Below are 13,093 nucleotides of genomic sequence, written 5' to 3' on the forward strand. Positions count from 1 at the left end.
TGACTTACAACAAAATTTTTGACAGTTTTGTGGTTTGAAAGTAGTTAGGATTTTTAAATGTCAAAGTTCTAAAAATTGTAGAATAGAAATGAATTGCAGTGACGAAGAGTTACAGTTTTTTTATTTTGTTAATCGTAGATAAAATATTGTATGAAACTGTGCGTGAAGTAATTTTTGCGAACTTACCCGATTTATAACACTCGCTCCGTTGTCGCTCGTGCTCTAAATATCGAATACTTCACGAACTGTTTCATAAATAACTATTTTGCGTCACGTAATGTTCATATCAGCTCTTTTGTAGCTGGAATATTGTGTCCGCCACTTATTTTTACGGCGTTTAGCGGTAATATTATTGTATCATGAGATTTCAAAGTTTTTGATTGATAAATTAAATGTATGAGCTTGAATGTAATGTTTCTCGACTACACGTTAAGCGTTATAAATGGTCGCATTATCGCCCAAAAATGATCTAGTGGTTACGACACTAAACTTGTGATATCCCAGCATATCCCAGCCATCTTAATACTCTATTTTTAATACAATTATTTGTGTTCATCGAATGTACCCTAGTTTTTTTTCTATTCGGAATAGATTAAAAAAATGTTGAAATGGCTGGTATATGAACTTTGATTGTCCGATCAAATTTATCGTTGTAACTACTACATCTCCCTCTCCCCTATATTTCGGTCTGAAAGTGTCCACCGAAATACAGAGATGAGAATCTATAAAACTTTAATTCGACCAATAACATGCTATGGCAGTGAAGCCTGGGTCCTGACAGAAACATCCAAAAACAAACTCGACACATTCGAAAGGAAAGTACTGAGGAGAATACTAGGATCTGTGAGGGAAAACGGAATCTTCAGAAGTCGATAAAACAACGAACTTTATCAACTTTATAAGGAAGCACCCCTGTCAGACTTCATTAGAATACAAATATTGCAATGGGCCGGACATGTGATAAGAATGGGAGAGGATCGGCTACCAAAAAGAGCACTGAATGCTAGAATGCAGGGAGAGAGACCGGTTGGAAAGCCAAGAAAACGCTAGAAAGACACAGTAAACAGCGACGCACAAGCTCTTTTAGGAGTCCGTGTATGGAGAAAAGCAGCCACAGACAAGCAAGGGTGGAGGCAAAAAATAAAGGAGGCCAAGGCTCAATTTGGGCTGTAGTGCCGTAGAAGAAATAGATCTACTACGTAGATCTACTACGTAGAAGTCTACATCTAGACTTCTAGACCATTTCGGCGACAATATTTAAATGGATTATACATTTGGAGCTCGATAGCTTCTAAACGGCTTAATCGATTTTGATAACTAAACATGAGTTAGAAAGGCATTGACAAATGTATCTAAGGTCAAATAGGATAGCTGAAGTTATTATAGGATTTAGTGAAACTGAACAACCGTTTTTTCCATAGGAAATGGATTTTATCATAATTATGAAGCCTATAACTTAAAAATTCGAATTTTCCCAGATATGAGGTATACACCGTTAGACGCGTTTAGAGTCCTCCTGCAAACGCTCAATTATTAGCGCAATTCGTAGGTTGAAATTTTTAGTAATTGCCGAAAAACCACAATTTTCAAAGATAAATTTTTAAGTTTTTCGGCTGCCCTGAGCCGTGTGTATGTCTGATCCTGACCACTTTGACATCATTTAAAAGCTTACGTCAAGCGCTATTGATTTGGCGTATTTGCAGTTTTGATTTCTCTCTCTGAATCCAAGATACATACCCCCAAAAAATATGCCGTGTTGTACCTACCCAGTCCTTTAGCTTTCTTATGGGTGGTCAAAAGTTAAATTACACCGGTTTTGAATCGGCCCTGGCCCCCTATTGAAACAGAAAAAAAATTTAGATCGGTGTAATTTTTCCACATACATTCAAACATACAAACCCACAAACATTTTACCCTTTTTAAATAGAAATTGAGTAAAATTTCTGAGCTCGGTAACTTTTGAATGATATAACCGATTTTCAAAATCAGACATGCATTGGAAAGGTAATGATCAATAGTATCAGAAAATGCAGAGTTTTGGGGACGAGAACGAAAAACAGACCCTAAATGGAGAGGGCCGTAAAACTCATGCCCTTGGAGCAAAATGGATGGTTGATATATCGATTGGCTGGTCTTTTCCTAAACTTTAAGACGTGCTTGGCCCATTTTTTAATTCAGTCAGCTTAACAGAACCGAAAATTTTGCGTATTTGGTATCGCATGAAGGGGGGTGTGCGCCACTGGCCAGAACTACCGTTGTCTGGGATAACATCTTTTTGCTCCATTTTAAATCTCCCATTCTTACTTAGTAATCTCCGTACGAGAAACGTCTTTTTATTAGAAAAATGAAATACTTGATTAAAAATCGACTTACCTGCAGGCCCCAATCATAATCGAAAACCTTTATTCCGATAGGAACAAAAGGATCTTCTATAGGCACAGTAAAGCTTTCGTCCCAAATAGGGTTTAAATCTCTATATACAGTTCTGGATTTATATACTAATCTTCCACCACATTTGAATTTTACGTAAGGATCGCTCAACCCTGCAAAAGAGAGAATTATGTTTAGTGTTATTTTGCATTTGAAGACACAAGACACTATCAAACAATACGGAAAATTTCGTAAAGACTATAATAGTCGAGGAAATGAAGCATTTTGGCCCGCAATTTTTTCGTCCAGGATGGATTTACTTGAAATTTTCACAGAAGGTAGGAACTAGTCCAAGGATCATTTTCTATATCATGCTGCTGTACGCTAAAACCTTGGGGGTAGTTGCCACCCCATCTCGGGGGTTGGAATTTTTTATTACATTTTAACCATGTAAATCGATGTAAAAAGTAATTTTAAGCAAAAAATGTTTTTTCCATTTTCTTCGTAAGACTAATATTTTTCGAGTTATTCGTGGTTGAAAGTAACAGTTTTTCGACGGAAAAATCGACTTTTTTAGAGGGTTTTTTGAGAATAACTCGAAAAATATGCATTTAACCAAAAAACTGTAGGTATCAAGATTGTATGTTTTAGTAGTACAAACGAATCTGTTTTCTATAATATTTGTACGACCAATACAAACCATGATACGGCATGTTTTAAGTTAGCTTTTTTCGTCAAATGCATAATTTGAAATAATCAAAGCCAAATACCGGGAAAACTTTGCATTTTTCCAGGAAAACTTACATAATGTTTTTGAAGCATAAAATAAGATCTTTCAAAAAAAAATAACAAAAAATTTCTAGCATGAAAATTGAGCAATTTATGATCAAAAAAAGTCGGTACCTGTTTTTCTCTACGAAAAAAACAGTGAAAGCAACCCCCTAACTACCCTTGTAACTAAAAATTGGTCTTCTCCTTTCTGTAATTCCTTTTATATTTATATTTTAAATACACCCAAGAAGTTTGACCTATTTAAAAGGTCTAATTTTAGGAGAAATAAGGAAACAGTTCAGAGAAATAAGGAAAAAAAATATCCTGTTGGTGGCACAACCCCCTCCAGGCTGAAACCAAATTTTTTGAGTAGTATGGACATCTATATTAATAACCTATATGTTTCTTATATGTTATAGACGAAAAAAGCGAAAATTTACCGTTTTTTGATCTTTATTTGTTTATAACTATGTATATCATCAAATCGGCTGCAGGAAACATAAAGGTTATTAATAAAGATGTCCATACTACTCAAGAAATTTGGTTTCGGCCTGGAGGGGTATGTGTCACGAGAAAAATCTTATTTCTCTGGACTAACACTGAGTTTCTCTTACAAAGAATTTCTAAATAATTCATTGAAAGTCCACCGTATTCATAAAATTACAAAAGTGTTATACCTTTTGTCTACCTAGAATAAAGCACGGTAAATGTTTAATTTGAGATATAATGAACAAAAGGGTTGCCATGACCTTCTTCTTCTTTAAAAAAACAGAAAGTACTTACACTATACAACGGTAGCGTATAACTGAAATTTTAAAACGCGCTAAAGAATAGTTTTCAGGTTAAGCATGTTTTTAATTTACACTGAATTTTGTTTTTTTGTTTTCCATAATTCTGGAAATTCACTAAACCAACTCAATTACTGAAATATTGTTGAGCAGCAATGGCAATGGCAGAACAATTAACAACATTCATTAACAAAATTATAAAACACAATAAAATACCGTAAGAATGGAGAACTGCGGCAAACTGATTCTACTATTTCAAAAAGGAGATAAAAAAACATTCAGGAAAACGGAGTTTTCCTGAATGCCTTTGATTTTCCTTTATTCGCCATAAAACAAATTACTGCTCTCTTCTGCTTAAAAAAGTTATTCTCTGATTATTCATTTGAGCAAAAAAAAGTATAGAACATTTTTTGCTTAGAATGATTGTTTTTACCAACTTTTGCGGTCAAAATATAATAAAAAAATTCCACCCCCGGGATGGAGTGGCAACAACCCCCATGGTAAAAGCGCCTTTTGGCATTATACAGGGTGTAACAAAAATACAGGTCATAAATTTAATCACATATTCTGGGACCAAAAATAGTTCGATTGAACCTAACTTACCTTAGTACAAATGTGCACATAAAAAAAGTTACAGCCCTTTGAAGTTACAAAATGAAAATCGATTTTTTCCAATATATCGAAAACTATTAGAGATCTTTTATTGAAAATAGACATGTGGCATTCCTATGGTAGTAGTATCTTAAGAAAAAATTATAGTGAAATTTGGACATCCCATAAAAATTTTATGGTGGCTTTGTTCCTTTAAACCCCCCAAACTTTTGTGTACGTTCCAATTTAATTATTATTGTAGTTCCATTAGTTAAACACAATATTTTAAAAACTTTTTTGCCTCTTAGTACTTTTTCGAAAAGTTAGTTTTTATCGAGATATTTTGAATATTTGTCAAATCCACCACATATTTGTATATGGCTAAGTACGATTATGGAGACTTAGTAATAATATGAAAATTTATTTAAGATTTACATTTTTAGGTATATTTTGAACCCTATTAAAAAAGAAGTAATATCTCGATAAAAAGTGCCTTCTCGAAAAAATACAAAGAGGCAAAAAAGTTTTAAAAACACTGTGTTTAACTAATGGTACTGCAGTAAAAGTTTAATTGTAACATACACAAACATTTGGGGGGTTTAAAGGAACAAAACCCCCATAAAATTGTTATGTAAACATATTAATAAAGAAGCCACAACTCGATAAAAATTGCCTTATCGAAAAAATATTAAGAGGCAAAAAAGTTTTAGAAATATTGAATTTAACTAATGGTACCACAATAATAATTTAATTGGAACGTACACAAAAGTTTGGGGGGTTTAAGAGAAGAAAACCCCCATAAAATTTTTATGGGGTACACAAATTTCATATTAATTATTTTTTAAGATGTTCCTGCCATAAGAATGCCACATGTCTATTTTCAATAAAAAATCTCTAAGAGTTTTCGATATATTCGAAAAAATCGATTTTCATTTTGTAACTTCAAAGGGCTGTAACTTTTTTTATGTGCATATTTGTACTAAGGTAAATTAGGTTCATTCGAATTATTTTTGGTCTCAGAATATGTGATTTAATTTATGACCTGTATTTTCGTTACACCCTGTACATATAGATTTTAATCCTTGGACTATCCACTACTTATTCTCAAATTTTCAAGCAAATCGATCCTGTAAAAATTGCGAGGTGAAAAGCTTCGATTCCTGGACTAATTCAGACGATACACAATAAATTCTATCAAACTTCATCATCTATAATTAATTAAGCATCAAAATCGTTTACCGGAAGTGCCGATGTCAAGGTCACGGAATAAAAGGGATCGTTGGATAACAATACATTCGTCAAAATCCATTATGGCAGGCGTCTATAATGATTGAATGAAATATTGCGAATAGACGGTAAAACTACAAAGTTTGAATGATGAATTGCTTAAATTCAGTGACATGTAAAATCGAATTTATGTAGCAAAAATAGCTATTTGTATAACAAGGGAGGAAAGTGCTATTTTTCCTCCCGAGAATGAAGTTTACTGCCCGACGCGTAGCGGAGGTCAGTAATCATTCAAGGGAGGAAAATGCACTTTACTCCCATGTTATACATATGGTTTTTCCACCTTTCTCAAATTAATAACCAGTCAACAACAAAATTTATTAAAACTAAAACTAACAAGTAGGTACAATATAACTGTCAACTGTCAAATATAAGTCAAATTATTAATGTGAACATTGTTAAATCAAAACAACAATTTACTGTTTTTTACCATTCGGCAAAATACAGGGTGTTTTATAAATAAACGTTAAAATGTATAGATACTTACGTAATAGAAAATAGATATTGTACAGGGCGTCAATAAGTTATATTTCATGAATGAAATACCATGACGTCACTTTTACTTTTCCTCCCTAGGGAGGAAAAATATATTTTTCCCTAGGGAGGAAAAGTACAACTTTGCTCCCTACAATCAGGTCCGGAAAAGTATACTTTCGGTAGAGGTAGGTGGAAAAATGATTTTCCATTAACAAAATACTGAGACATTTCGACATGCATCAGTTACTACGTTTTTATTATAAAAATTCACGTAAATAATTCTTCTTCTTAAGGTGCTGTAACCAAATTTGAGCCTAGGCACCTCATCTGAATCATTACTAATAGGTAGCAAGTATCAAAATGAACAACAAAACTGATTACATATTGTGTTTATACCACAATATATTGTAATAAAAATCACTTGCAGTTTGTAAAGACAAAAATGTATGGGAAATTTTGAAAAGGAGATACCTATATACCAGAAAAAATTTGTGAGTTATGTAAGTAGACATTGTAAAAATACCCCAAAAATCTTCAACGAGAAAGAAATAATGACGCAGACTTAAACAAATATTTTTAAAGTTATGTAAATAGACTAATTTTTATGTATGGGTATGGGTGTGAGTCCTGGGTGTAAGTAAGTAATAGCAAATTAAGATACAAGCGGCAGACATATTTACGAAGAATGCAGAGAGATGCATATAAACTAATTATAGAAGAGAACGCGTAAGATATAATATTATAGCATAGAAGATGAACTAAACATAGAGTCGATGGAAGAATATTTTAACAAAGGCAGTTAAGATGGTGGAGTCATTTGTAGTAACTAAAAAAAATGAAGTAGCGGTCAAAAATATATGGGAAACTAACACACGAGAGAAAAAGCAGAGAGGAAGAGAGAAAGAAGCACAAGATAGAAAGATTTGGAACAAATTTGTGCACAGTTTGCACAGTGCATGACATCCCTAGAGTCTGTTAACTTTGAAATTTTTGGTAACTCCCATTTGATATAGCACATTCGGATTCTGCAAAAATTCGTAAAAAACTTTGTTCATTACCATAAAAATTAGTTTGAAGATCTCTAATCCGATAGTGGAAGTAGGGGTGAGATTCTATTTTGATATATTTAAATAGAATTTCAATGTTATAGTACTACTATGGAATCGGTTTACAGCGTTCTCCGACGCCTTCCGACTCCTAACCGCCATTTTTCTCTGTTTACCCATAGACCTGGAGGGATTTCTCTTTCCTCTAGTTCTTTTTGAATTCCCTCCCTCCAGCTTCTTCTCAGCCTTCCTCTTTTCCTTCTCCCGTGTGGTGTCCACGTCAAAATCTGCTTAGGGATCCTCTCATCTGGCATTCTCTCTACATGATCGTACCATATTGGTTGTTTTGTATTTATGTCATCAATTATTGTATGTGTAAATCCCATCATTTCTCGTATTCTCTCATTTGGTATTCTTGATTTGCCTGCTGCTTCTCCAGAAGTCCATGTCTGTTTCTGGTCACATTTTCTCTGTTCTTTGTTTCATTGGCCAACGCAGTGGTGGGCAAACTTTTTTAATAGGGGGCCACGAAGTTCAAGAAATTCTATAGGTGGGCCAGAATTATAGAAAAAGTGCATTTTGTGGTAAAGCCAGACGTATAATATCCATGTCAATGGACCCTTCGCGGGCCGGATTAAATACTTTCGCGGGCCGGAGTTGGCCCGCGGGCCGTACTTTGCCCATCACTGGCCAACGCCAAACGTCATATACTTATTATGTGATTACACTGTATATAAGCTGTTTGTTCGCTTTAAAAATATTATTGGGTCCAACAGAATGCCGTTCATCATGGATATCGCTTTATCCAATTTAATATTATAAGAATATTATACCTACATAATTATTATTTTCTATATTATGTATATGGCAACTAATGAATTTATAAAATATTAATTCCATATGTAATATTTTAAAATACGTTTGCGAGAAAAATAGTGTATACAACATTAACTTTTTTTATGAAAAATAGAAATCGATAACAAACTCATTTTATGATTGTAACATAAGCTATCTACTACGTTTTATACATATTTACATATTACATGATTACTGTGCTTACACAAAATGAAGGTTATTATTTTAATCAATTATTTAAAAAAAATTTTAAAATATATTCCAACTGAAAATGCTTTTCAGATTAGGTGTCGATTTTATCTGCTGAGGACGAAGGGTTTTCGGGTTTTAGAGGTCGTTTCTGTTGCCATATTCGTGTTCAGCATCCCCAAAAACTCCCCGAGTAATCTGTTTGTATCAATTTAGGGCCGAAAACTCTCGAAACTCCAGAAGATGACGTGACAGCAGTAACCCTGGGTACTAGGTGCTTCTGAGTTCGGCTCTGATTGCGTATTCGTGTTCAGTGGCCCCAAAAACCCCCTGAACAACAAAATCTGGCCCTTAATATACTGATTTTAACATCTTTATGCAATTTTGGATGCATTTTAAGTAGGGGTCGACAAGACAAGAATTCTTGTCTTGATAACAACTTCTTGTCTTGTCTTGAAAAAAAGTCAAGAAAGTTTAAAAAATCTTGTCTTGACGTTTTCTTGACATCTTATATCTTGTCTTGACTCAAGAAATTTCAAGATCTTGAAATTTCTTGATTACCCGGTCTGGTGATTTCGCAGCGACCTTTCACTCAACGAAAAAGGTACGTAATATCAATAAAAATGTTAATTCAGACAACAAACGCAATCCTTAAAATTTGTCCAATTCTTGGTTTTATTGGAACAACAAAACGATGTTCATCAATTCATTATTTTCATTCGTTGAGCCAATGTATTACGTTTATTGAATGGATGAACATTCATTATGTATACCATAATATCACTTTATTAGTATTACGAACTCTGTTCACTGAGTCAACGAACACTGTTTATTGAAACAACAACGTCGTTAATTGACCGACGAAGACTATTCGTTGTGTCAATAACAGTGTTATTTCTCCTAACTTATTTCGTTTATTTCTACAATTATTTCCGTTTATTGTTACAATTAATTCCGTTCATTCCTACTATGAACGTATTTTATATTAATAATTACTGAATGCAATAGTCCAATGTATGATATTAATTGATTAATAATAATTTTTTAAATCCCCCTTTTTTGTCCTTAAGCTAAAGGACTTTACACTGTGTGATTGTTCATATGATTTCACTTATAAAGTGTACTAGAATAAGTGTTACACTCCCCCACCCCCTTAATAACTTATTTATTTTTAGCACATAAGCAAAACGCTCGGACAGGTCGATTTTTAAAATAATCAAAGTATATTATAACATCAATGTTTCGAACTTTACACGATCCCTCTTCAGGTGACAGGCGCGGCGTAACTTTGATTTTTTAATGGGAAAGTACGTCATGTGACAGCTTATTTAAAAGCGTTTGAAATAGTGATTCCAAAAATGTATAACACTTTAATCCTTTTTGAGAGCGCAGGTGCAAAATTTCGATCGAATTCTTTTTAAGTGCATTCATTTTTTTGGAATTCTGAGAAAACTAATAAGTATTTTTTAAAAATTTAAACGCAGAATAAAATATTACATTATTACCGAGGGCAGAAAGTCCCTTAAAATAAACAAAAAGTTTCTGTTGAATCGTATGGCTAATTGAAATTAAAAATCATACTAAATTTTCTCTTTTTCACCCCTGTGACTTATTAAAATAATCATTATAGAGGTTCTCAGGGACTTCAGACCCTCGATAATACTGAAATATTTTATTTTGCATTTAAATTTTCAAAAATAATAATTAGTTTTCTCAGGATTGGAAAAAAATGAATACATTTAAAAAGAATTCGACCGAAATTTCACGATAATAGACACACAAAAACTTCCTTCTACTACGGACTACACTTAAAAACAAAATGCAATTATTATTCGGCACTTCGGTAACACAGAGAAGCTAGGGATATCACGATAAGGAAAAGCCGTTAACTTTCAAATGGTCAAGCAAAACATTTATTGTCTCAACAACTACGATTATTGTCACAATAAACGCATTGATTGTGGGAATTAAATGCAGTAGTAGATTGATTAATGCATTCGTTGTCACAACAATCAATTTGCATCTATTCAATAATCATATATTACTCTACATTAACAACATTTGTACATTGTTTTAATGAAATCTGTACGTTGTCACAATAAACCAAGGTAATTGCTTGTCATCTACGAAATCAAGAACGTGAGTTGCTGCCAGAATTAACAGTATTTATTAAATATACGAAACTAAGTTATTGGTTGAATAAATTGAGTGTTATTGATTAATGTACTCTAGTTATTCTCACAATTATTATTCAATCATTGTGACAATAACCAAATACATTCGTCAATGTCTAAAAGTTCGTTGAAACAACAAATTAAATTGTTGTGACAACGAAATACTATTCAGTAATCACTGTTAATCAATATTACGAACTAAATTTTTTTGAGTGTTTTATTGCCTTGCTTGCCAACACGGCCTCCACTGTAACTGACAAACGCAAAATTTATGTGCAGTTGCTCTGTCTTAATTCATGACTTATCAGTTCCGATTTAAAAATGTGCTAAATTTGTTATTTAAAATAAAATATAGTTTACAATTTTATTTTCGACAGGATTAGGTAAAGCGTCGATGATACGGGGCCAGTTTACAAGCTACTAATCGGCGAGTTTAAAAGCTAGAAAATGAGAGAGTCAACGAGTGTCGATGACAAACAAAAATTTACACCAGTAGCCAAATACTAGCGAGTTGCAATCAAATCATGAAATGTTGAACTATTCGTTCTCAACATTATTTCTATAAGCAAAGGGATCTTCGTCCTTCAATTCTCTCAATAATAAACCTTAGGAAGCACCATAATCGCTTTTTCTTATCCATGATTTTACCCATTTTCTTTTCTGCTTTAAGCTTTTCTTTAGTTTTCGTTCTAAAACATTCTTGACTGCATGAGCCAAATAACTACGCCCGCACGAACGCGAACTAATTCCGTTGACATTTTTGATAAAGGTACAAACACGCAGACACTCTATTTGCAACCAGTAATAGCAGCAATGATGATACAGGGCTAGTTAACTAGCTTACAGCTTGCAAACTCGCCCCGTATCATCGACGCTTTAGTATCTTTTATTATTTTTATTTTACATTTTTGTAAATGGTTTTGGCAAAAAAGTGTCCAATACATTAAAATATGAATATGTTATGTTATGTTAAAATATGTTACATTTTTCACAAATAAACACATTTTAGAGTTTTTAATATTAGTCAAGATATTTCAAGATTTCTTGTTTTCTTGACAAGAAATCTTGGTATTGACATACAATTTCTTGTCTTGTCTTGAATTCTAAAATTACTTCTTGTCTTGATCTTGTCTTGAAATTAAGACAAGACCTTGAAATTTTCAAGAACTTGGCAACCCCTAATTTTAAGCACTTTAAAGTGCAATTATGATTCAGGAGCCATATTCGTAGGGGTCTCCACCTTCTTGAAAATTTCAAGATATTGTCTTGATCTTGTCTTGATTTCAAGACAAGATCACTTACCTCAAAAATCATTACTCGGGGGATTTTGCGGAAGCTAATGACGAATATGACATCGGAAGTAATTTCCGGAGTATCTGGTGCACAGGGTACCTACTATTTACCTTGTGGAGTTTTCGGCAAAAAATTTATTAAAAAATTAGTCAAAAATAATTACTCGGGTGTTTTTGGGGTCGCTAACGACGAATATGACGATCTTCGGAATACTTGGTGCCTAGGGCCCTACTTCTTATCGAGTTTTCGGCAAATTCATTAAAAAATTAGCCAAAAAACATTAATCGGGTTTTTTTGGGTCGCTGACGACAAATATGTCATCGGCATTGCTCTACGGAGTACTTGGTACCCAGAGTACCTACTGCTTACCTCACTTACTGGAGTTTTTGGCAAATTCATTAAAAAATTAGTTAAAATTCATTACTTAGGGGTTTTTGGGGTGTCTGACGACGAATATGACATCGGAAGTGATCTCCGGTTTACCTGGTGCACAGGGTACCTACTGTTTATGTCGTAACTAATGATGTTTGACTAATTTTTTAATGAATTTGCCGAAAACTCCAGAAAACGAGGTAAACAGTAGGTATTCTGGGTACCAGGTACTCCGTAGATCACTTCTGATGTCATATTCGTCGTCAGCGACCCAAAACCCCCGAGTAATGATTTTTGGCTGATTTTTTAATGAATTTGCCGAAAACTCCATAAGAAGTAGGTACCCTGGGCACCAGGTATTCCGGAGATCGCTTCCGATGTCATATTCGTCGTTAGCGACCCCAAAAATCCCCGAGTAATTATTTTTGACTAATTTTTTAATTAATTTTTTGCCGAAAACTCCACAAGAGAGCTAAACAGTAGGTACCACCCTGGGCACCAAGTACTCCGAAAATCACTTCCGATGTCATATTCGTCGTTAGCGGCCCCAAAAACCCCCGAGTAATGATTTTTGATCAAGTTTTTAATAGTCCATTCTATGACGGTTTTTGCGGTAAATTTTAAAGAACCGCTTGGATTGACTTGAAAGGCATACATATTATAGATAATATGTCAAAGAAAAAAAGTGATATTGTGCCGATGTGTGCTTTTGCTCTGGGGGTGGGTACCACCCCTTCTCGGGGGTGGAAATATGTAACCTCAAAATAACCTCGGAAATTAATAGATATTTCAATTCTGAGTAAAAAATCTTATATACGACTTTTTCGGTAAATTAATATTTAGCAAGTTATTCACGATCGAAATTGATGATTTCCTACAT

The 13,093-nt window shown here is 33.7% G+C and overlaps 1 protein-coding gene across 8 annotated transcripts in view; it reads right to left on the reverse strand.

The window, feature by feature from the left end:
- LOC114332991 (multiple C2 and transmembrane domain-containing protein) overlaps positions 1-13,093 on the reverse strand; it is a 309,140-nt gene that overhangs the window by 58,759 nt on the left and 237,288 nt on the right. For all 8 annotated transcript variants that reach the window (XM_050647930.1, XM_050647932.1, XM_050647933.1 and 5 more), the window contains one exon: positions 2,374-2,543. In XM_050647930.1, the coding sequence (XP_050503887.1) occupies positions 2,374-2,543 (170 nt within the window). The remainder of the gene's footprint in view (positions 1-2,373; positions 2,544-13,093) is intronic.

The sequence above is a fragment of the Diabrotica virgifera genome, chromosome 4 (genome assembly GCF_917563875.1).
Source record: "Diabrotica virgifera virgifera chromosome 4, PGI_DIABVI_V3a".
Taxonomy (NCBI): domain Eukaryota; kingdom Metazoa; phylum Arthropoda; class Insecta; order Coleoptera; family Chrysomelidae; genus Diabrotica; species Diabrotica virgifera.